Below are 24099 nucleotides of genomic sequence, written 5' to 3'. Positions count from 1 at the left end.
CTTCAATGGATTGTGAAACATTGTGGCCTATAAGGCAGCAGGAGAGCTACTTAAGAGTCTTATGAACTTAACACTTCAGTTCATTTTACCAGTCTGATGGCAACTGACAGTTGTCTGACAAGTCTCAATTATATACACTACTGGTCAAAAGTTTTAGAACATGACAATTTTTCCATTTTTTTATTGGAAATTATGCATGTTAATGTCTCATTGTACTCTGAAATAAAAGCATAGAACAAATTTAAGAAAAAGAAGTTCCCCTTTAAAAGTTCTGTAAAAGAAAAGTAGTGCTTTATGACGCACAGTCTAAATGTTTTACCACCTAATCCAGCTGCCCTTTTGTTGAAAGGTCTCCAGCTCTCCTTGCTGCTGGGTGTCTTTGCTCACCCAAATGCACGGCAGTCAACTGACTCACCCCCAGGGGTGACAGTTTCAGAACATGCTGCCCTGACCAGATGAGACATGCCCACACTGATATTTCCTTCACCAACCAAGCCAAAGTATCGCTAATTATTTCTTCCCTTGCAGCATTATTACTGTTTAAGCCATCACGTTTTCTACCTTAATGCAAATTGTGTGATATTTTAAAATGCAGTTGTGAGTATTTTCTACAGAAAACATGGCTGCAGTTTGTTTGATACCTAATAGTTGAAACCGTAAACAACACTAACCCCTGTGCACCTCCTTGGTCCCTGTTAGGTGTGCTAGCCATTAGCATAAACATGCAAGTGAGAAGAACGGGAGTGCTAATTAGTCTCGTGGTTCATATCTTTGGGATGCAGGTAACTAGCGTATGAATGGTAGATAGTATGCAATAATTAGAGAAATACTGCTAAACTTTAGCCTAAGAATGTTATTCACCACCCTAGAGATGTTAGCCCAGGGGTCGGCAACCCGTGGCTTCGGAGCCGCATGCGGCCCTTTCATCCCTCTGTTGCAGCTCCCTGTAACTTTGGAAAATAAATAATCAGCAGACTATTTAATTAAAATTTCTTTTATTTTAGATTGGTAATTTTTTAAAAATTTATTCCAAATTTAAAGATTATGGTGATCTTGTAACATCAAAATAAAACGTTTTAAATTTCTGTCTGTCAAAATATGCGTCCCAGCCGTCAATCTCCGACACTCGCCAGCCTGCGTGTATTCATTCGGAGTCCTGTTGATCTTCGGATCCCAGTGTTTGCTCTACATTTATTCAGCTGCGGCGGGCCACCATTCCTAAAGCCTAGCCGTCACTCCTTCAAATTTCTTTCTTTTTTTATTGTCGCAAATACACCACTGCCGCACGTCTCCGCCTTTACAGCAGAGTCCTGCATTGTGTCGGGTAGGTACTCGTGAGTACTAAGGTAAACTACCAATAATTGACTTGCTTAGTATTTACTCTTTGATAGGTCAGGTTAATACGACGTTACTCGCGAGAGCACGGAACGATGTCACGTCCAGCATCCAGGCAGCAGGTCAGAGAGTCAGAGGAGTGTCGTCTTGGAAAATAGGGCAGCGACTTACTGGAGAAAAGTTATTAGCTTAAGATAAATAGATAAATAGATTTTACAAGTTAAATAGACATTCGCAAATTATTGATTTCCAGCTAACATTACATAACATATAAGGTCTAGGAGCAAAAATGACATTAACCAAGTAAGATAAATATTAGTGGTAGGACACAATTAAAAAAATTAATCTATCTAATTAGATGCTTTGTAATTAATTAATCACGATTGATTAACAAGGGCATAGAGGTAAAAAAAAAGAAGTGATATATGCAGTATTGTCTTGATTTTAAATGCCAAAAGGATTTTGCGGATCCCGGTGTTTTCTTTTCTGTGGGAAACGGGTCGAAATGGCTCTTTGAGTGTTAAAGGTTGTCAACCCCTGTGTGCTGTCCTCACAACACGTACCTGTGTGCTGTTATACAGCCAGCGAACCTTTCAAAAAAGACTCCGTACGCCGGGTTTCCTTTTCTCAGCTTTATGGAGTCTTCTTGAAGCCAGTAATCGGCAAATGGTAAAAAGACTTTGGTTTTCTCCAGGTTCAACAGTACAGAACAAACTACTCTCCCACAAAGTTTTTCTTCCCCGTTGTATAAAACAAAGATCATCTCTATCAGAAATGAACACCCACTCTGTGGTAAAAAAAGAAAGTAACAGAGATCCTCAATAAAGAGACGTTTCACTCTGGCTCTGATGACAGTTTCTGAAAATCAAATTCAAACAACATATCTAAACACAACTCATCCGACTCATCAGTCATCAAACTCTTAACATCTTAAAGCAAAAGGCATAACACTCCCCGCTTGATATAATCACATTATATCATTATAAATCTCCAAATAACACACATCCAAATAACCACATTTGCATAACATTAATATCATCCCACATGAAATTGAACACCTTACTCAGTCTCTGACAGCAAAATTACAATCTCTGAGATAGGCCTTAGAAATACCTTCGCAGTCCCTCCTTTTACAACTCGCACTTCTACTTTGCGAACTTTCTTGTCACTGCTGGGTAGAGTTTTCACCACCAGTCCCATAGGCCACTCATTTCTGCTTACTTGAAGGTCCTTAAGCAGAACTACATCTCCTTCTTTGACATTCCGCTTGCTGTCAGTCCATTTTCTGCGTTTCTGTAAGGTAGACAAATATTCTCCCTTCCACCTTTTCCAAAATGTCTCTGCTAACTGTTGAACTCGTTTCCACTGTTTCCCAAACAACTGTCCTGAAGAGAAGTTTCCAGATGGAGCAGAAACCGTGCTTGACTTTTGTGTGAGTAACATCGCTGGAGTGAGTATTGTTGGACAGTCTGGATCGGTTGATATTGGGACAAGAGGCCTCGCATTTAGGATAGCCATTACCTCTGCCATGAATGTGCTCAAGACCTCGTGGGTGAGACGTGTCTGAGTGTTCTTTAATAACATGGCATCTAAGATACGCTTGGACACCCCTATAAGCCGTTCCCACGACCCTCCCATATGGGGTGCGTGTGGAGGGTTAAGTGTCCATGAGCATCCCCTGTCTTGCAGGTATCTTCCTACTGCTTTGTCATCTGTGCCTAAATCCAATTCCTTACAGGCTCCAACAAAATTAGTCCCTCTGTCTGAGTACAGGAGCTTTGCTGGGCCGCGAATGGCAAAAAGCCTTCTCAATGCATTTATAAAACTATCTGTGGACATTGTTTCAATCAGTTCAATGTGAACAGCCCTGGTTGACATACACGTAAAGAGGACAGCCCACCTTTTGTTCTGAGCACTTCCACCTCTTGTGCGACGTGTGACAATGGACCATGGGCCAAACACATCCACACCTACGGTGGTGAATGGAGGCTCCGGAGTCACACGGCCTGCGGGCAAATCTGCCATTTTTTGATTCTGAAGTTCACCTCGCAGCTTGCGGCATGTGACACAGTTGTGTATGACAGAAGACACAAGACGTTTTCCTCCAACTATCCAAAAACCAGCACCACGGACAGCTCCCTCTGTAATGTGCCGGCCTTGATGAGCTGAGCGTTCATGGAAGTGTCTCACAAGAAGCGTGGCAATGTGGCTGGCAGAAGGTATAATCAAAGGGTGCTTCTCATTGTCTGTGAGATCGGCAGAGGAAAGGCGTCCACCGACTCGTAACAGTCCTTCTTTGTCAACAACTGGACAGAGTTTTTTGAGTGTGTCATTTTTGTAGTTCATCTGTCCTTCTTTCATCCCTTTGAATGTCTCTTTGTATGCTTCCTGCTGGACTGAGTTAATGACAATATTTGCAGCTTGAGTGAGTTCTTTGCTGTTTGTATGTTCTTTGAGACTTTTCCATCCTCCTTGTCCATTTGAGTTCTGTTTGAAGGACGTAGCAACATGAATGAGTCTGGCTACTGCTCTACATAACACTGTCCAGCTTGAAAATCTTTTGAAACGTTCTGAACTCAACTGTGACTCTGTCGCTGCAGTAATCAATATTTTGACTTCAGGTCGTATCTCTTTGTCATTTTCAGGTTCAACCAGTAGGTACTGACTGTCTTGGTGTAATTTATCGATACTGTCTGAATACAGAAAATTTGGGCCTTTGAACCAGTCAGTGTTTTTAAGCTCACCTGCTGGGACTGATCTAGTTGCACGATCAGCTGGATTTAACTCAGTTGATATGTAGTGCCACTGGTCAGGTCGTGTGGATAGTCTAATGCGTGCGACACGATTGGCTACGTACATGTGGAATCTTTTGGAAGAGTTGTGTATGTATCCCAACACGACGCGACTATCAGTGAAAAACTTTACATCCTCTATTTTCATGTCTAACTCTTCCTTAATCGACTCATACATTTCAACTCCGAGTACGGCCGCACAAAGTTCAAGCCGCGGTACAGTGTGAGCAGGGCGAGGAGCGAGTTTAGACTTCCCTAGCACAAAACCTACATGGTATTGGCCATTGCTGTCTACAGAGCGCAGGTAAGCTACAGCTCCTATTGCTACAGTAGAAGCATCTGAGAAGATGCAGAGTTTGTTACTTCTCATTTCTCTAGATGAGCCCGGATTGTAACATCTTTTGATCTGCAGGTCTTCGAGAGCTTTTAATGAATTTTTCCATGCGACCCACACCTTCTCCTTTTCTGGAGGAAGTGGTGTGTCCCAGTCCCTCTCTTCAGATGACAGTTCCCTGAGTAGTGCTTTGCCCTGCATGATTACGGGCGCAGCAAAGCCTAAAGGGTCAAACAGACTATTTACAGTTGACAGGACTCCCCTGCGCGTGAATGGTTTTACCTCGTTTGAAACCCGGTAAGTGAAACTGTCAGTCTGTAAATTCCAGCAGAGCCCTAAGCTTCTCTGAACTGGGAGAGGATCTACTCCAAGCTCTAAATCTTTTAACTCTTTTGCCCGGTCTTCTACGGGAAAGGCTTCCATGACTTGGTTACAGTTAGAAGCCACTTTATGGAGTCTCAGGTTGGACGCGGCTAACATGTCTCTTGTCCTTCTCAAAAGCTCGACAGCCTCTTCAGGCGTGGCCACCGATGTGAGTCCGTCATCAACATAAAACTGTCTCTTAACGAACTGTTTTGCCTCGGTGCCATGTTCTCGCTCACCTTCTTCTGCAGCCCGTCTCATACAATAAATTGCAACAGCGGGTGACGGACTGTTGCCAAAAACATGAACTTTCATTCTGTACTCGACCACGTTTTTTGTCAAATCGCTGTCTTGGAACCATAGGTAACGAAGATAATCTCTGTGGTCTGTGCACACTTCAAAGCAATAAAACATCTGTTCAACATCTGCAGTCAAAGCTACGGGTTCCTTCCTAAATCTCAACAGAACTCCTACTAGAGAATTATTGAGATCTGGTCCACTAAGAAGCACCTGGTTTAGCGAAATGCCCTCATACTCCGCACTCGAATCAAAAACGACCCGTATTTGGTCGGGTTTCTGCGGGTGGTATATACCAAACGTAGGCAGATACCAATGTTCTTTACCTATTGGCATAGGTGGCGCCAGTTCCGCTTGATCTTTCTCTAACATTCTCTGCATGAACTGAGTGTAGTGATCTTTCATTTTCGGTTTCTTTTCTAAAGTCTTTTTGAGTGAATTCAGGCGTTTTAAGGCTTGCTCTCTATTGCTTGGGAGCCTTCTTCTCTGCGCGCGGAACGGCAGTGGAGCAACCCAACTGTTTGCTTTGTTTTGACTGACTGACTTATCCATGATAGTTAGGAAGGTTTTGTCATCTATAGATGGTGCAACCTTGTTATCTGACTCGGATCTATCAAACACAGAGTGTCCTAGTTTGTCTATGTTATCTGTAAGGTCAGCCATGTTCCTACACTCTGTGGCTGTCTGCGTCTTTTTGTGTGATGTGACACTGTAGTTCTCTTTCACAGTAATAACATTTGAACATGGTTCAAAATAAGATGTCCGACCACTGTCTAACACGTGTGTCCTGTAAACATTTACTTCTAAGGTGCTGTGAGTTTTTCCTACACAAACCTCTCCTACGATGACCCAACCTAAATCTAATCTTTGGGCATAAGGAGCATTGTTAGGCCCGTTAATCTGCTCTCGTACCTTATGTACTCTTAGGATGTCTCTTCCCAGGAGCACGAGGATCGGAGCATGGTGGTCAACAGGTTGGATTTTGTTTGCTATTCTGAGCAGATGAGGGTGATGCTGAGCAGTCTCAGGTGTAGGTATTTCTCCTCTGTCGTCTGGTACTGAATCACACTCTATCAGGGGCGGCAGCCGGATGTCTGTTTTCCCGTCCATGGACTGTATGAAGAAGTTCACAGCTCTTCTTCCTGTAGTTTCTGCTTTTCCTGAACATGTTTTCAGTGTGTAAGGAGCAGGCGTGGTTTTGATCTCAAACAGATTAAAGAACTCTGACTTAGCTAGAGACCTATTGCTTTGCTCGTCAATCACAGCATACATGTTAACTGCTCTGTCTCTTTGGCCTTCTGGATAGACTTTCACTAAACAGATCTTAGAGCACGAACGTGGGCTATTGTTTTGGCCACAAACCTCTGTGCACTTGGAAACAACAGAAGGAGGATTCTCAGCTTGCTCATCACTTTTGGTCTGTGGATCACTTTCTGATGCTGCATCCTTGGAGACAGGAGTAGGACCTGGATGAAGTGCTGATAGGTGTTTGGGACTGTTGCACTCAACACACTTAAGAGCCACTTTACAGTCCTTTGCCATGTGTGCAACTGAACCACAGCACCTGTAACAAATGCGATGCTCTCTGAGGAAGGCTTGTCGTTCCTCAATAGGTTTGTCTCGAAACAGCTTGCATTTTCTGAGTGGATGTGGCTTTTTATGAATCGGACACTGTCTATCCGGTTCCTCTATTTTCCTTCGTTCAGGACTGCTTTGAATTTTGTCTGCTGCATCTACTTTATGCACCGACACAGTGAGTTTGCGATTGTATGGCATGGACTTTTCTGTGCGCATAGAAGCTTGACTATTAAAACTGGGTGTAGCAAAGCTCGGATCATTCCTCATTTTAGCTTGCTGTTGTATGAACTGTACAAAAACTGAAAAAGGAGGAAATGACACACTGTGATTTTCTTTGTATTGGGTTCCTACAGTTGTCCACCTTTCCTGTAGGTTGAAGGGTAGCTTCTCCACTATTGGTCTTACTCCCCGAGCTGTGTCCAGATATGCCAGACCTGGTAGCCCACCATCTGTTTTTGCACACTGTAGCTCTAAAAGAAGATCCCCTAGTTCTCTCAACCTATCATTGTCTTTGTTCGTTAGTCTTGGAAAGTCCTCTACCTTTTTTAAGAGTGCGTCTTCAACGGCTTCTATGGAGCCATAAGACTCCTCCAGGCGCTGCCAGACTATCTTCACGCCTGCAGAGGGGTTTAGAATGTGTACTGCACGCATCCTTTTGGCCTGCTCTGATGATTTCGGTCCTAACCACTTTGTAAGCAGGTCTAGTTCTTCTCCAGCTGACAGATTTAAGTCTTTAGTTGCACTAACAAATGAGGCTTTCCATGCCCAGTAGTTCTCAGGCTTGTCGTCGAAATGTAGTAAACCGGCGTTGACTAGCTCTCTGCGGATGAGATACTTAATAAATTCTTCTCCTCCATTTGACTTAACTGAGTTGTTGTTTGCAGGTTGAAAAACGTGGGCTGCAGGATTTAACAGATGAGCGTTTCTCATGTCCTGTGATGTCTGTTGTTCTTGTTTAATATCTGGCTTCATTGGTGGAGAAACACACTGTGTTGCGGTTGTTAACTGGTTAACTGGCGGGTCATCTTTCATTTCTGTGACCTGTCTTGGTCTCTCTGACATTTCAGAAAGGGGTAGCTGACAATGTTGTGCAACATACTCACTGGTGCGCTGCCCAGCATCCAGAGGCTCAGCTTCAGTGAGAGACCTTATGCTTCCCTCCCCGCTCTGATTTTCTACCTCTTCATAGGCAGCTACTTCCGCTTCAGCTGCAGCGACTGCCTTTTGCGACTTTAGAACGTGGAGGCTGGCATCTAAATCTGCCTTTTGTTTTATTATGTCAGCTTCCTTTTCGGCAAATGCTAGTTGAGCCTTAGCTGCTTGCGCCCTGGCGTAGGCCTTGGCTGCCGAAGACGCTGACGATGATGACGATACGTAGGACCGGGACCGTCTGCTGGTAGCTCTGGACCTGATGTCTAATGGCGGCGGAGCTCCGTGAACGTCCGCTGCTCGGCCCGTAGCGTCTCGTTGCTCCGCGTCGGCGTTTGGATAATGTGCTGCGTCGTTGTCATTTTGCAGCTCGTAGTCTTTCAGATAGCTTTTTCCCGAACGTAAACTCATGCTTACTTGCTGCTCTGTGTTGCCCGAACCCGCTGAGAAAGACTTTTTCTTGCTGAAAATGTCGTGGCAAGTCTTTTTACTGTGCTGTCCTCACAACACGTACCTGTGTGCTGTTATACAGCCAGCGAACCTTTCAAAAAAAGACTCCGTACGCCGGGTTTCCTTTTCTCAGCTTTATGGAGTCTTCTTGAAGCCAGTAATCGGCAAATGGTAAAAAGACTTTGGTTTTCTCCAGGTTCAACAGTACAGAACAAACTACTCTCCCACAAAGTTTTTCTTCCCCGTTGTATAAAACAAAGATCATCTCTATCAGAAATGAACACCCACTCTGTGGTAAAAAAAGAAAGTAACAGAGATCCTCAATAAAGAGACGTTTCACTCTGGCTCTGATGACAGTTTCTGAAAATCAAATTCAAACAACATATCTAAACACAACTCATCCGACTCATCAGTCATCAAACTCTTAACATCTTAAAGCAAAAGGCATAACACCCTGTGTTAGCCACTAGCTTAGGGATGCAAATAAGTATTGCAGAAATGCCAGTGTCTGACCTAAGTACGTTAACTAACCTAAGGAATCTAGTTAGTACCCTAAGGATACAACTATCTGAGGAACGATTCTGCATGGTATGTTCCTAACTAGCCTAGCAATGCTAGTCAGTAGCTTAGGGATACTTGAGAGTCTAACCTAGGAATGCCAGTATCTAGCCTAGGTGTGCTACTGACAAGTTTAGGAATGCTTGTCTCTGGCCTTGGGGTGCTACTCTGTAGCTTTGCAAGACAAGTCAGTACCTAAGGGATACAGTACCTAGCCTAGGAATGTTGTCTGTGGCCTTGGTAAGCTACTAACTGGCCTAGCAATGCTAGTCAGTAGCCTTGGAAAACTTATAAGGACTTACTTATTTGTGTTCACTTTATCAGCTTCTACTGTGCTATTTTATCTACTAGATTTTGATTTATTTCATTTTAATATTTTGTTGTAGGGTATCTTTCTTTTTACTTATCCCTCCCTCCCGTCTCTGCCTCCCCTTTTCCTCGTACTCTCGTTCTCTCTGGGTCTTTCAGTCAGTCACTGTGATTCTCAGCATCAGAGAGACAGACAAAGTCCTCGGGAAGAGTTCGAATTTGACCACAGGATCCCTACTCAAAAGACTTAGCCAAAAAACTTCTTCTGGCGTTGCTTCTATGCCGATATCAGGGATACAAGTTGATGCATGCTGACATCCCTGCAGCAAACACATAAAGACATACACTTTCAATGATTCAGGCTAATACAGCACACAAGCAGCATCTGTAGATTTTTTTCTCTGAAGGACTTCATCCCCAGGGTTATTGATGACATTACCAAACAGAGACATGCTTGCACGCAGGGCAAACAAGCAGTCACATGCCAAAGACACACATACATATATACACACATGCGCCATTTACCGTAAGCTCTCAGCGAGCATGGTCATGAATTTGTCATTTATCTGTCATTTGTCATTAGCCATGCCTTCCTGCCTTAGTCCTGCTCTGTTAGCTGTCATACTCTGCTATCAGTCCTCTGGCTTTTCCTCCACCTTCGTAAGATTTCTTTTGGCTAAGGGCACCTGTGTAGCGATTTTAAATTTATTTGTAAAACATTAGGATTAAATGCTGCTGTACAATAGAGAAAACTTCCCTGCTTCATAAGCTGAAGAAACCCTTTAAACCCTCTCATTCTCTTTTAGTGCTCCTGAGGGAAATATCTGTCCACTCTGTTCACCAGCTGAACACTAACTGTGACTGTCTGCCGTTTGCTGCTGACTTGGTAGAAAAAGAGGCTTTTGAAGAGCTTTTTCATTGAAAACAACTGCTTTCGGTGACTGAAAACTACACTATGACAGCAGTGAAAGTGTATGTAACAGGGGTTGTGCCAAGAATGAGACAACTAAGAGCCTGGCATTGGTGGGAGACGTATTCAGCCAATATAAAGATACTTCATTAGTATATAAGAGTAAAAGTCCTGCAAGAAAAATCCTACTCAAGTAAAAGAACATAGCAGCAAACTGCAGTTAAAATACTGAAATGAAAGCACTCATTATGCAGCAACACATTCCATACATTATGCATTATGTTTTTGGATGACTGTTACTGCAGCATATGTGCATGTTGCATTTTACTGCTGTAGGTCTTTAGAGTTAAACTAATTTGAACTGCAGAAAATAGTACTTTATATAGTATGTAGTTCTACTGAAGCTGCTACAATTACAGTATACAGTGTTGGGTAGTTCCATCCATAGCAAAGGCATCAGCTCCCAACAGTCCTTGATCTAATAATGAGTGACTTATTTAAAAAGCCAGATACTTCCTCATCCCCACTCTTACCCCAACCGGTCGCGGCAGATGGCCACCTTCCATGAGCCTGGTTCTGTGAGGAGTTTTTTTCCCCCCTCCCTGTTAAAGAATTTTGTTTTGGTTTTTTTTAGTGGTGGGAGATGATTAAAAAATGTATCTAATGAATTACAGGCTGTGTAATTAATTAATCACAATTAATAGCATTTTTTGTCAAACAGCAATATTTGACACAATAAGTAATTATTTTCAATTCAAATAAATTTTGGTTGACAGTTGAATCAATGAATAGACATATACATGTTTATAATTTAAAATTTAAAAAATTAATACCATTTTAAATGGGACATATAGAGAAAAAGTAATTTGGTTGATTTAAAGCCTGGATTTAGTTGTTTTTTCCATTGTATGGCTATAACAAAAGCATAAATAGTTCAAGGACCTTTAGAAAGTTGAAAATCCACAGATTCAGTCCGTTTTCATATTTTCTGGGTCTGATAAACAGTGTCATTTTGATGGTTCTTTTTTTTTTAGGAATATACATCTTTATTTATAAACAAAATATTTTTTCATAAAGTAAAAGTTTATATTTAAATTATTAAAAGACAGACATTTTTGTGGTTTATTACTCTGCCAAGGCTCCACCTCTTTGGCAGTGTAGTAGCTTAAACCATAAAAATGTTAATTTACTTTCTATTTATCTGCATTTTTCATCTGTCTACTACATTCACAGATTACTGCAAACCCAAAATGCAATTAAAGCGATTATATTCAACATTGTACAACTTTTTTGTAAACTAAAGCACTTTCAGTGTCTTCTAAAGTGATCTAGTATGGGATGGCTACACCGTTAGCAGGACTGTCATAGCTAACGTTAACTCTGGTGCTAACAGCAACATGTTTAGCATTGAAGTGATGCTGTCAGTTTGAAGTGCTGCAGGGATACAAAAACTCTGTGTTGCACAATTTGCAAACAACCACGCTTTTGTCCAAGCTGTGGTCAGGAAGATTTTTAAAAGAAAACTTTCCTCCCAACAAGCACAATGAGTCTCATCTTCCTTCACCATTCACCAAACCTCCTGGTGGTCACTCCTGTGCATCTTCTTCACTGCAGACCGTAGACCATATGCTGCAGACAGACTTTAGGTTCATTATTACCCCCTATTAGGCTGGAGTGTTCATCAGTGTTACCCATGTGCCACAAATTAGGGAACTGATAAAAGCGCGATTAAATGTGTTAATTTATTTAATGCGTTATGTCTGCTGTAACTAATTAATCGGAATTAATGCGTTAAAGTCCCAGCCCCAGTTATGTTTTTTTTTGGTTCCTTCCCACCGTCGTCAACTGCTTGTTCAAAGGAAATCCAAAGGAAACTCTGGATTGTTGGATTGTCTGTTTAAAATTCAGACCTTACTATGTGAAGTGCTATGAGATGACATATGTTGTAAATTGGTGCTAGATAAATAAAATTGAATTGAATTTGCAGATAGAAGATCCCCAGATCGCGTCCCGGCCTTCCTGGGATCTTTCTGCATGGAGTTTGCATGTTCTCCTGTGTATGCATGAGTTTTCTCCAGGTTCTCCAGCTTCCTCTCACAGTCCAAAAACATCTATCCATTCTCTATACACCACTTTATCCTCACTAGGGTCGCGGGGGTGCTGGAGCCTATCTCACCTGACTCGGGCGAAGGCAGGGGACACCCTGGACAGGTCGCCAGTCTCAGAATCCAGAAATATCAGTGCAGCACTGGATGAAAGATGCAAGGGTCTGTCAGGAGTCCAGAAACTCACTGACCTTTTAAACACACTGATTACAAGAAAACAGATCACAGGTGAGGATGGTTACCTTTAGTAGCCATTCGAACCTGTTTGTGTCAACTTGTGTGCAGGTTACAAGGCCAAACTCACCAAGGTATGTAAACTTTCGACCAGGGTCATTTGGGTAGTTTCTATTGTCACGATTTAAAAAGAGTAAACACAGTTGTTAAAAATAGCCAAAAAAAACCCTCACAAATTCTGCCAGGGTATGTAAATTTATGAGCACAACTCTTAACATACTGACAGTTTTACAGTATACAGTGGTGGAAAAAAAAGTTTTTGACACCCTTTAAATTATACACAGTCTTAAATATTATCATGAAATATTTGTGGAAAAATCTTTTTGTTTTTCAAGAGTTGTGGCTGCATTAGACAGACACACAAACACAAATTATATATATATAGTTTATTGTTCACAGGAAAAACTAACAAAACAAAATTCTTAACAGTTTCAATATATCAGTTCTCAACATTTTTGGTATCAAAGTCAACAAATACCAGAGAATGTGTTCAAAACTGAGCAAAAAATGAATAAACCATCACATGTGTGTGTGTGTGAGTGTGTGTGTGAGTGATTTATGGCAATATAACATCATTGTGCACCAAAGACATTTCTGGCTTCTCTTTCCTTCTAGCCATTCATTTGCTGGTCCTATTGAGGTACAGGACTTTATATTGCAGTTAAAAGTAAGCCCACAGTCATTAAAAATGTGATGGTAGCTAAATTAAAAAAAAACTTTCATTATTAATTGACATTTTATAGACAAAACAACTGACTGATCAATTGAGAAAACATTTGATTAGATTAATTAGTTGTAGCCCTCTTCCCAAAACTGACCTTTCTGCATAATGAGTACTTTTGTTTTTCGTACTTTAAATGTAATTTGATACGAATATGAATAAGTATTTCTTGCTTGCAATATAAGCTTGAAGTGTGCCCCCGTTTTATTTTAATTTGCTTTCTCCATTCATTTTGTTATTTCATCTCCTCAAAAAATACTGAACTTTTTATTCCTTCAGGATTGTACCTCAAACTCAAAGGCTCTGTTCTGTTGATGGAGCTGACACTCTCCTTGCATCTTGTGGTTTACCTACAGCCTGTTTGGGCACTTTTTCAAGTTTGAGCAAACATTCAGTATGGTGTAAAACTCTTAGCCTGCAAGACATTTGGCCAATTCAGCCTGTGATGTAGCATAATTACAGAGGGGAGAGGCCTCAGGGTAAGTTTTTAGGCAGTACAGTGAAGGAGCCACAAGAGGGCAACAGCAGGCCAGCCACTGCTGCATATTTTGGCAGCTGTTTCATTTAACAGGACAGAAAGCTGCCTTTGGGATGGACTATCCACATTCAAATAGGTCAGAGTGGCTCCACACTGAAACTTATTTCAATATGCGACACAGAGACGTATTTCACGTCAGACTCCCTTCCCTGATGGTTTACAATAACAGCGTTTGGCTTTGTTGCTCCACTGACCTCTCTTGAAAATGGCTTAAGGTTAACTCTTGACTACATTTGCTGAATAATAGAATTACATAATCATTATGCTCTCTAATTGCACACTGCAGCAGGCCTATTGGATTTGTATTGTATCGCACATAATAAGTGCAGCTGTTTAGCTTGAGGGAAAATAAAGCACCAAAAATAGATCTATTAGAAAGTATTCCCATATGGTGCATGCAAGCCTTCTGTAGCACATGCAGTGAGACAGGCAGATTTAAATGGATGAGAGGAGGTTTAACATCTATCAGACAATCACAGAAAAGGACTTGTAATGTTTTAATTGGTGATTTGGTCTTTTGAAGAATACTACATTCAAATTTCAAGGCTACTGTGACCTCACAGTCATAGCTTAGGTTTTCATTCACTGATAATGAAAATATCAGGATAAAATGATGAAGTGACAACATTTAATCTCTAAAAGGTCAAAGGTTAACTTCATTTTCTCAACCTTATAATGTTGCACCAAGACTTTTGTGGTGGTTATTCAGCAGCATAACTCAGCAACAGAGAGATTGTGAGCATACTTCACATCCAGTGATACCAAACTGACAACACTAATCTCAGGTGCCCACCTTGAAACTGGTGACTGTTGTGGTTTTCCTGCTCAGAATGGGGACGACTATGTAGGACAGTAAGATCGGTCTCCACACAGTTAGAACAATGAGTCAGTTATTTGAGGGAAACCAATGCATTTCCCTGTTGTTTTGTGGCCGTTTGATGAACAAAAACATATACATACAAATACAATATGTTCAGACATTATGTTTAATGAGTCTAAAGGACAGACATGGATGGAAATTACAGCTTGACTGCTTGTTTTAGGCATACCAGAGCGAGGCAATAATCCTACACTGACTTTTCTTAAGTAATTTGAAGATTGCTTCATATGTTGGAGTATTACTGCTGATATAAAAGCAGTGTCTCCAATGGGAGCTGCATTAAGTCTGATGAATCAAGTAATATCAGTTTAGTCTGACAGTTTGAACAATAAATATATCTGCAGATGTGCTACAAGCTAGAGGCTTTGGGCTGCATGAACTGCTAGATAGCATACACACGTGGACAAAATTGTTGGTACCCCTCAGTTAAAGAAGGAAAAACCCACAATTCTCACTGAAATCACTTGAAACTCACAAAAGTAACAATAAATAAAAATTTATTGAAAATTAAATAATCAAAAACAGCCATTACTTTTGAATTGTTGATTAACATACTTATTTTAAAAAACAAACTAATGAAACAGGCCTGGACAAAAATGATGGTACCTCTATAAAAGATTGAAAACTATTTGACCAGAGTGACATGATTAACTCAGGTGTGTCATTTAATTGACATCACAGGTGTTTCCAAACTCATAATCAGTCAGTCTGCCTATTTAAAGGGAGACAAGTAGTCACCCTGCTGTTTGGTGAAAAGGTGTGTACCACACTGAACATGGACAACAGAAAGCGAAGGAGAGAATTGTCCCAGGACATCCGAAAAAAAATGATAGACAAACATCTTAAAGGTAAAGGCTATAAGACCATCTCTAAACAGCTTGAAGTTCCTGTGACAACAGTGGCTCATATTATTCAGAAGTTCAAGACCCACGGGACAGTAGCCAACCTCCCTGGACGTGGCCGCAAGAGGAAAATTGATGACAAATTGAAGAGACGGAACGTTCGAATTGTATCCAAAGAGCCCAGAGCAACCTCCAAAGAAATTAAAGGTGAACTCCAAGGCCAAGGTACATCAGTGTCAGATCGCACCATTCGTCGTTGTTTGAGCCAAAGTGGACTTCATGGGAGACGACCAAGGAGGACACCACTGCTGAAAAAAACTCATAAAAAAGCCAGACTGGAATTTGCAAAAATGCATGTTGACAAGCCACAAAGCTTCTGGGAGAATGTCCTTTGGACAGATGAGACCAAACTGGAGCTTTTTGGTAAGGCACATCAACTCTATGTTCATAGACTCAAAAACCAAGCATACGAAGAAAAGAACACTGTCCCTACGGTGAAACATGGAGGAGGCTCAGTAATGTTTTGGGGCTGCTTTGCTGCATCTGGCACAGGGTGTCTTGAAAGTGTGCAAGGTACGATGAAATCTGAAGACTATCAAGGCATTCTGGAGAGAAATGTGCTGCCTAGTGTCAGAAAGCTTGGTCTCAGTCGCAGGTCATGGGTCTTCCAACAGGACAACGATCCAAAACACACAGCCAAAAACACCCAAGAATGGCTGAGAGAAAAGCGTTGGACTATTCTAAAGTGGCCTTCTATGAGCCCAGATCTGAATCCCATTGAACATATGTGGAAGGAGCTGAAACATGCCATTTGGAGAAGACACCCATCAAACCTGAGACAACTGGAGCTGTTTGCTCATGAGGAGTGGGCCAAAATACCTGTTGACAGCTGCAGAACGCTCATTGACAAATACAGAAATCGTTTAATTGCAGTGATTGCCTCAAAAGGTTGTGCAACAAAATATTAAGTTATGGGTACCATCATTTTTGTCCAGCCCTATTTCATTAGTTTGTTTTTTTAAATAATTATGTTGATCAACAATTCAAAAGTGATGGCTGATTTTGATTATTTAATTTTCAATACATTTTTATTTATTGTTACTTTTGTAAGTTTCAAGTGATTTCAGTGAGAATTGTGGGTTTTTCCTTCTTTAACTGAGGGGTACCAACAATTTTGTCCACGTGTGCATATGAACAAACTGTTGCAGATCATGTTGCATTGTGGGTAAAGTAGGCACCGGACTCTGACAAGGAAGGAGAATTTGTGAAATAAATTCGGTGAGCCCTTTTTTTTAAAGAAAAAAAAACTGTCTAACTATCCATCCATCTATTCTCTATACATCGCTTCATCCTCACTAGGGTTGCAGGGGGTGCTGGAGCCTATCCCAGCTGACTCGGGTGAAGGCAGGGGACACCCTGGACAGGTCACCAGTCTGTCACATATACAGACAATCACACACACATTCACACCTACAGGCAATTTAGAGTAACCAATTAACCTCAGCATATTTTTGGACTGTGGGAGGAAGCCGGAGTGCCTGGAGAAAACCCACGCATGCACAGGAAGAACATGCAAACTCCATGCAGAAAGATCCCAGGCACAGGCCAGGATTTGACCCAGGGATCTTCTTGCTGCAAGGCGAAAGTGCTAACCACTATGCCACTGTGCAGCCCACTGTCTAACTATTTAAACTATATTTTCAAATATTTATTTATTAATGATAACAATGATATTCAAATTAATTTTATTTTTGAAAATATTTGTCAAATATATTTTGTTAAATATGTACTTTTTAAACCATATCTGAAATATTAATTTAATATTGCTAGCTGTAAATTAATTTAATTAATTTACAGCTAGCATTATTATTTTTGTTATTATTATTAGTAATAGTAGTATTTAATTGTAAATATATTAATTACTAATCAAATCCCATTAATAATCTTAATCTAAGAAAGTTCTCGCATAGTGGATCAGTAGAGGAGTAAAAGGAGGGATAAAAAGTCTAATATTTCTCTCTGAAAATGTGGTGTTGGTAGAAGTGTAAAGGCTACATTAAAGGGAAATACTGGAGTAAAGTACTTGTATTGCACTGGAGTAAATTTAACATCACCATCATTTACACTAGAGTGTAAGCATTAATATCAAAATATAGGTAAAATATCACAATTAAAAGCAGTCAGTGTGCAGGGTAGCCAATATCAGAACAATATACTGGATTACAGTTATTCATTTACAGCTAGTACTACTACAGCTTAAAATATTGTTGATTATATTTTGTATCAAAAAAAAAAACAGACAACAACAAATACGTAGCAGTGAAATGAAAAGTACAAAATGTCTTGTATTGGAATAGGAATACTTGAGTAAAGTACCTCAGTATTGTACAGTGAATAGCATTTAATCTGTAAATAGTTTTTTGTTCTTCTTCTTGTAATTTACTCTGCCTGAAGTTGTGACATCATCCTTACGTTATATTGTCTTCTGCTGATGGGATAAAAGTGGACAGATTTAGTTGAAGTGAGAGAGAGAGAGAGGGATGGGGAAGGGAGAGGGTGAGGAAGGGAGGTGGAGCGAGGCTTTTACTACAGTCTGTGTGTCGAGGAGGCTGCCAGTGAGGAGGAGAGTGGTGGAGAGGATGCTGGATGCTGGATGCTGAGACGGTGTTGCTGGTGTTCCACTTTCTGTCACGCTGAAACTGCTCACGTCCTGACGGGAAAAAAAGACCAAGAACACATCTGTGTGAACGCCGCAGGTAAGACGACTCCTCATGCTTTTGTTTGTTTTCATCTTAATTAACTGAGCTTCAGCTGGCATGTTTTTCTTGAGGAGGAATGACCTTGGATTGTGTTGAAAGTTTTTTTTATTTTTAGTTTGGTTAATAGCTGCAAATTCAAGCATAACTATCCAATAATCACTGACATACAGTAAAAATCAGATTTAAAACATTTGTGATATTTCTATTAATATATTTTAATTTCTCCTTTAATCTTTTGAAGTCTTTATACACAAAAACACAATAACACAACTTTGACTGTGATTTATGTAATAATGCTTAGATAGTTTGTTGTTTTTGTTTTTTCAAAATACTACATCTATATTTTATCTGAGTTGCATACTGTGATATACATTGTCAATTTATGCAAATTTATCAGATTTACGTTTGTCTTAAAAGCATAAATGAACATTTATTGATTGACAGTGACAACATAGATGTCAATATATGAGGTATTAGTTGTCTGTTGTTTAGTTTTATATCCCAAATTTACACAGACAATAACCAACAGAACACTGAAACCAAACAAAGTCTGCCTGCACATCTAAACATTCAAATGTGCATGTCAATGAAAATATTCTATATGTACTGCATTGTGTCCTGAAGACACTGGTCTGGAAGGCAAAGAACTTTCGACTGCAATGTTGGAGGGAGCTGAAGGAAGAACTTCATGTCACTGATTCTGTTGGATGCAACTGACTGACTTGACTGATGAGGCAATATCATCTAAATATTGAAATATATATGTAAATGCAGTTTTGTTTGTTTTCCCAGCCTCTTGGTCATTGTCAACACAAATACAGAATCTCCTAAATTTGGCTTTTACAGAAAATAATGTGGGCGGGATATTTTACTTTTATGCTTGTTATATTTACATTTGAATAATGAAGTGCTCTCTGCTACATAAATTATATAATACTGTTTCTAAATTAGCTAATTTCTGCAGTTCCAATTTCTTGCTGCTTACCGGCAGACGTTTGTGCTGATATGCTGATAAATCAGCTGGTAGACCCGATGCTCAGTGTGTTCTGTCCTCTTATATTAACCTGAACAGAGTGATAACCTTCTAATAGATGTGGCAGTGTTAGCCCAGCATTTTTTGAAATATAGAGCTGAAAAAAGGAATCAGATCATTTATTAGTTTTCAACTATTAAACTAATCACTAACTATTATGATAATTAATTCATCATCATTTTGAGTGATTCTCTTTTTTTGGCACATGCATCAATGAGCAACTTTTACTCAAATGATTGAGCCGCCATTTTGGAATTTAGTATCCACTGCCGCATTCGACACACTAACATATTCAGTATGCTAAAATAGTTTGTCATTTCTTCATTATGTTGAAAACCTTAGCATTAGTATGACCCCAACAGCATGCAAAATGCATACTATCTCTAGGGCAATACTATAGCATGCAAGCACTGGATACTACATCAGCATAAATATCCCACAATGCAATGCAGTAGTGACACATATTCTAAATGTGTATCAGCAACCAAGGGAACTCAGTTCTGTTACTCTTCAGTTTAAGTCAGATGTTTCACTTTGATGGTAACGAGAGTGTGACGAGTTGAAAAGTCTGATTTCAGGCAGCAGATGCTGGTGGGAATGAGATTGGGGGGTTATTATGGTAACAGGGATTCAACTGGCGGTAAACCTTTCAGAAAGTGATGTGTTTTCACACTAATTAGTGCATATGCAAAGATGCACAATGTGGTTTATTGACACATAAGTAAATTGAAAGATTTCAGATCAAAAGATTTAGTTGTTTAAGTTTCAATAGTAATTTCTAATAGATAACACTTTATCATTCATCTGTTTTTTTGTTTGTTTGCTTGTTTGTTTTTTACTAAACAGGGCTCAGAGTTTGGAAGCATTTTGTAGTTGGACTCTTATGCTTGATTTAAATTAAATCTGTGGCCAAATTAGCCAAATTCCAATCTGAAGGCTTCAAAAGGACAGTCCACAAACCAGTGAATGACATCTTTTATATGCAATCTGTGCTTAATTGTTAGTTGCTAATCATTGGATGATTATAATGGAAAATTTCATGTTGAAATTTTCATGTTGGTTTCATGTCGAAATAGTCCAACTGAAAATCATTTGACATTTTCTATGGGAGAAACTTATGGAATATTATTTACAGAACATGAAGACTTTATTGATCTTCCTATTAGCTGTGCGTAAGAGTGCGTTCATCAGAGATGAGTAGGCGGTCTGTCATCTCATTTAGCTCCCTGCTATAGTCGCTGGTCAGCTCCAGAAACCATCAGCACAAAGGGAAGGAGAGTGCATCCTACTGCCTAACATGCAGTGGCAGCATAGGAAGACAAGAGCAGGACAGAGGAGGAAGAAACCAAGCATGCTCAGTGTGTGTGTGTAAAATTGATTAGCGATGCTATAACACTGACTTTTTTGTTTGCTCTATCATCCCCTGCCACAGCTGAGCTTACTGAGCTCCTTCTTCTTTCCCATGCTCCCTGTAATCCATGCTGAATGCCCGTTTTGACCCCCAATCAGCTGTATTGACGGAGGTTTGCATGAGGTGGGTGGTGGTGGATTATGCTGGCTGCTGAGCACTCAGGTGCTGACTGAAGTGGTTAATGTGCTTGAGTAGAAAATGGTCCATGCCAGCTCAACAGCTCCAGCCTGCTGAACGCAGGGGAAATCTTTCTTACTGGAGGATTTATTTCTGGTGTCTGTGTTTTTATGAGACAGACACAAGAAGCATTCAAAACCTAATTGTCTTGAAAGCTGCTCTTAGTAGTAAAACAGCTGAGTGATGAAATATCTGTCAAAAACATAAAGTCAATTATCTGTTAAAACCTGCATTATCTCATTTTTCTTACCACTTGGGGGAGGAAGAAGCTGTTTGTAAATTCAATATTGATATTTCATGAAGTGGAATTGGGAAATTTGTTAGCTAACAGTTACTTTTTTACTCATCCAGCACTTACAGAGGAACATTATCTATCATTAAGGAAAGATCCTTTCTTCACTCTCCTTAGCTGTATTTTTCGTCTCCTGTCACAACTTTGGCTGCATCATTTTGTATGAGCTGGAGGTTTTTAAGAGAATTATTGGGACATCCCGATAATAAGGAATTACAATAGTCTAGCCTAAATGATCCAAATGCATGGACTAGTTTCTCAGCATCACTCTGAGGAATGTTCCTGATTTTTACAGTATTACGTAGATGAAAGAAAGCAAGTCCTACAAACTTGTTTTATATGTATGTTGAACGAAATATCCTGATCAAAAATACCTCCAAGGTTTTTCACTGTAGAACTGGAGGCCAAGGCAATGCCATCTCGAGGAGCTGTCTGGTTAGATCTGAGATGTTTAGGGCCAGATGCAATAACCTCAGTTTTGTCTGAATTTAAATGAAGAAAGTTACAGGTCATCCAGACCTTTATGTCTTTCAGACATTCCTGGAATTTGACTAACTGATTGGTTTAATTTGGCTTCAGAGGCAAATGTAGCTGGGTGTCATCTGCACAACAATGAAAATTTGTGCAGTGATTGCTTATAATATTGCCAAAGGGGAGCATGTACAAAGTAAATCATATTGGTCCTAACACAGAACCCTGTGGAGCTCCATAACTAACTCTGGTGTGAGTGGAAGAATCATCATTAACATGAACAAGCTGAAATTTTTCTGATGAATGTGAATTAATTGACTGCAGTTCCTTTAATCCCAATAACATGTTCCAGTCTCTGTACTAAGATGCTGTGATCAACTGTATCAAATGCAGCACTGAGATCCAGCAGAACATGTATAGAAACTAGTCCGCTGTAGAAAGATCTTTGGTGATCTTCCCCAATGCTGTCTCTGTACTATGATGCATTCTAAATCCCGACTGAAGCTCTTCAAATGGACTTGCTCTTATATAGCGCTTTTCTACTCATCAGAGTACTCAAAGCGCTTTTTACAACAATTGCTCCCATTCACCCAGACACACACACTAATGTGCAGGTTGCTAATCAACCTGCAATATCAGTCAGTATACATTCACACACCAGTGGAACAGTCACTGGTAGGCAATTCGGGGTTCAGAATCTTGCCCAAGGAAACTTCGGCATGCAGCACATGACTAGGCGAGAGCGGGAATTGAACCGCCAACCCTTTGATCATTGGACAACCCGCTCTACCACCTGAGCCACAGCCGCCCCAAACAAACCATTTCTATGCAGTTAATCAAATAACAACAATTGGCCAGCAACAACTTTTTCAAAAGTTTTCAGAATAAAAAGGAGGTTGGCTATGGATCTCTAGTTGGCTAAAACACCTGGATCTAGAGTAGGCTCTTTGGGAAGTGGCTTTATTCTAGCAACTTTAACCTGTAGTACGTAGCCTGTTAATAAAGATAAGTTTATGGTATTTAATACTGCAGTGTTTATAAAAAGAAATATGTCCTGGGACAATCTAGTGGGGATGGGGTCTAACAGACATGCTGCTGATTTACAGGAATTTACTATTGACGTGAGCTCTGAGAGATTTGCAGCAGAAAAGCAGTCCAAGTATAAATCTAGTTCTATGAACGATTCCAGAGCCACTGCATGACACAGCTGTGAACTGGTTCAAGCTGTTGTCCTTAAGAGTTTATTGATGAGTTTGTCAGACATTGTCAATGATTAATAAATGTAAATAAGAACAGCTTTATTAAGAATCCATCTGTATTAAAATACAGTAGGTGTGAGCACAGAGAGACGCAAACAGATGTTCAGTGCCTCCTGTGGGATTGTCTTCAGGAGCATGGTGCCATGCTGCTGTGGTTTGCTACCAAAACTCTGCAGTATACAAACTACCTTTTTGTGATCCCTTGAAATAATCCCAGCCTCAGATGCAGTCCATAGATTTTTCTTATGAGCACCTGTTCTCTTTAAGTGCACAAATTTGCCTCTTTCATTATGAAATGGGGTCAAGCCAAGTCCATTATGGCCTAATCCATAAAAGCAATCAATTGAAATACATTCACCATTTGCCGTTACTTCCAGTGATGTCTGTTCCACACAAGCTCATTCATTGGAGTGTTGTAGCATTTTGGACCATTGAAATGTACAGTAATTGGCTTTCTTCCCCCTCAGATCTGCAGCTGAGGCATTATCATTTTCAGTGCTTGGGAGTTCTGTCAATACAGCAAGCTCAGGACATGAGCTCCACAAACCCACTGTGGCCCCAAGTGTTTGATTAGCTGTGTATTATGAGCACACCTGAACTGTTTACAGCCAGGAAAGATGAGGGGCAGATGTGTGTGTGTGACAGAAACACAGCTGTAAACAGAAAATTGATATGACACTATTATATGCTGCTGAGTGTAGATCTCTCTCCCCTGCATGACCCAAATACACACGTGGACAAAATTGTTGGTACCCCTCAGTTAAAGAAGGAAAAACCCACAATTCTCACTGAAATCACTTGAAACTCACAAAAGTAACAATAAATAAAAATTTATTGAAAATTAAATAATCAAAAACAGCCATTACTTTTGAATTGTTGATTAGCATAATTATTTAAAAAAACAAACTAATGAAACAGGCCTGGACAAAAATGATGGTACTTCTATAAAAGATTGAAAACTATTTGACCAGAGTGACATGATTAACTCAGGTGTGTCATTTAATTGACATCACAGGTGTTTCCAAACTCATAATCAGTCAGTCTGCCTATTTAAAGGGAGACAAGTAGTCACCCTGCTGTTTGGTGAAAAGGTGTGTACCACACTGAACATGGACAACAGAAAGCGAAGGAGAGAATTGTCCCAGGACATCCGAAAAAAAATGATAGACAAACATCTTAAAGGTAAAGGCTATAAGACCATCTCTAAACAGCTTGAAGTTCCTGTGACAACAGTGGCTCATATTATTCAGAAGTTCAAGACCCACGGGACAGTAGCCAACCTCCCTGGACGTGGCCGCAAGA

At 40.2% G+C, this 24099-nt stretch overlaps 2 protein-coding genes across 3 annotated transcripts in view; one reads left to right on the top strand and one right to left on the bottom strand.

Moving 5' to 3' along the window:
• Positions 1-1952: 1952 nt before the first annotated feature.
• Positions 1953-8394, bottom strand: LOC127530899 (uncharacterized). Its single transcript, XM_051938742.1, has one exon. The coding sequence runs from the start codon at positions 8257-8259 to the stop codon at positions 2395-2397; it is 5865 nt and encodes a 1954-aa protein (XP_051794702.1). The 5' UTR covers positions 8260-8394; the 3' UTR covers positions 1953-2394.
• Positions 8395-17925: 9531 nt separating this feature from the next.
• Positions 17926-24099, top strand: part of rph3aa (rabphilin 3A homolog (mouse), a) — a 91626-nt gene continuing 85452 nt past the window's right edge. Inside the window, exon 1 of one of the 2 annotated variants that reach the window (XM_051938764.1) lies at positions 17926-18151. The gene's annotated coding sequence lies outside the window, so the exon portion shown is untranslated. The remainder of the gene's footprint in view (positions 18152-24099) is intronic. The other variant, XM_051938763.1, reaches the window with a different exon arrangement.

This window comes from Acanthochromis polyacanthus, chromosome 18 (assembly GCF_021347895.1).
Source record: "Acanthochromis polyacanthus isolate Apoly-LR-REF ecotype Palm Island chromosome 18, KAUST_Apoly_ChrSc, whole genome shotgun sequence".
Taxonomy (NCBI): domain Eukaryota; kingdom Metazoa; phylum Chordata; class Actinopteri; family Pomacentridae; genus Acanthochromis; species Acanthochromis polyacanthus.
The sequence above is the reverse complement of the archived record's forward strand: the minus strand, read 5'-3'. Positions and strand labels throughout refer to the sequence as shown.

Coding starts and splice junctions, on each gene's coding strand:
- LOC127530899 (XM_051938742.1), bottom strand. CDS start 8,259: ATGAGTTTACGTTCGGGAAAAAGCTATCTGAAAGACTACGAGCTGCAA.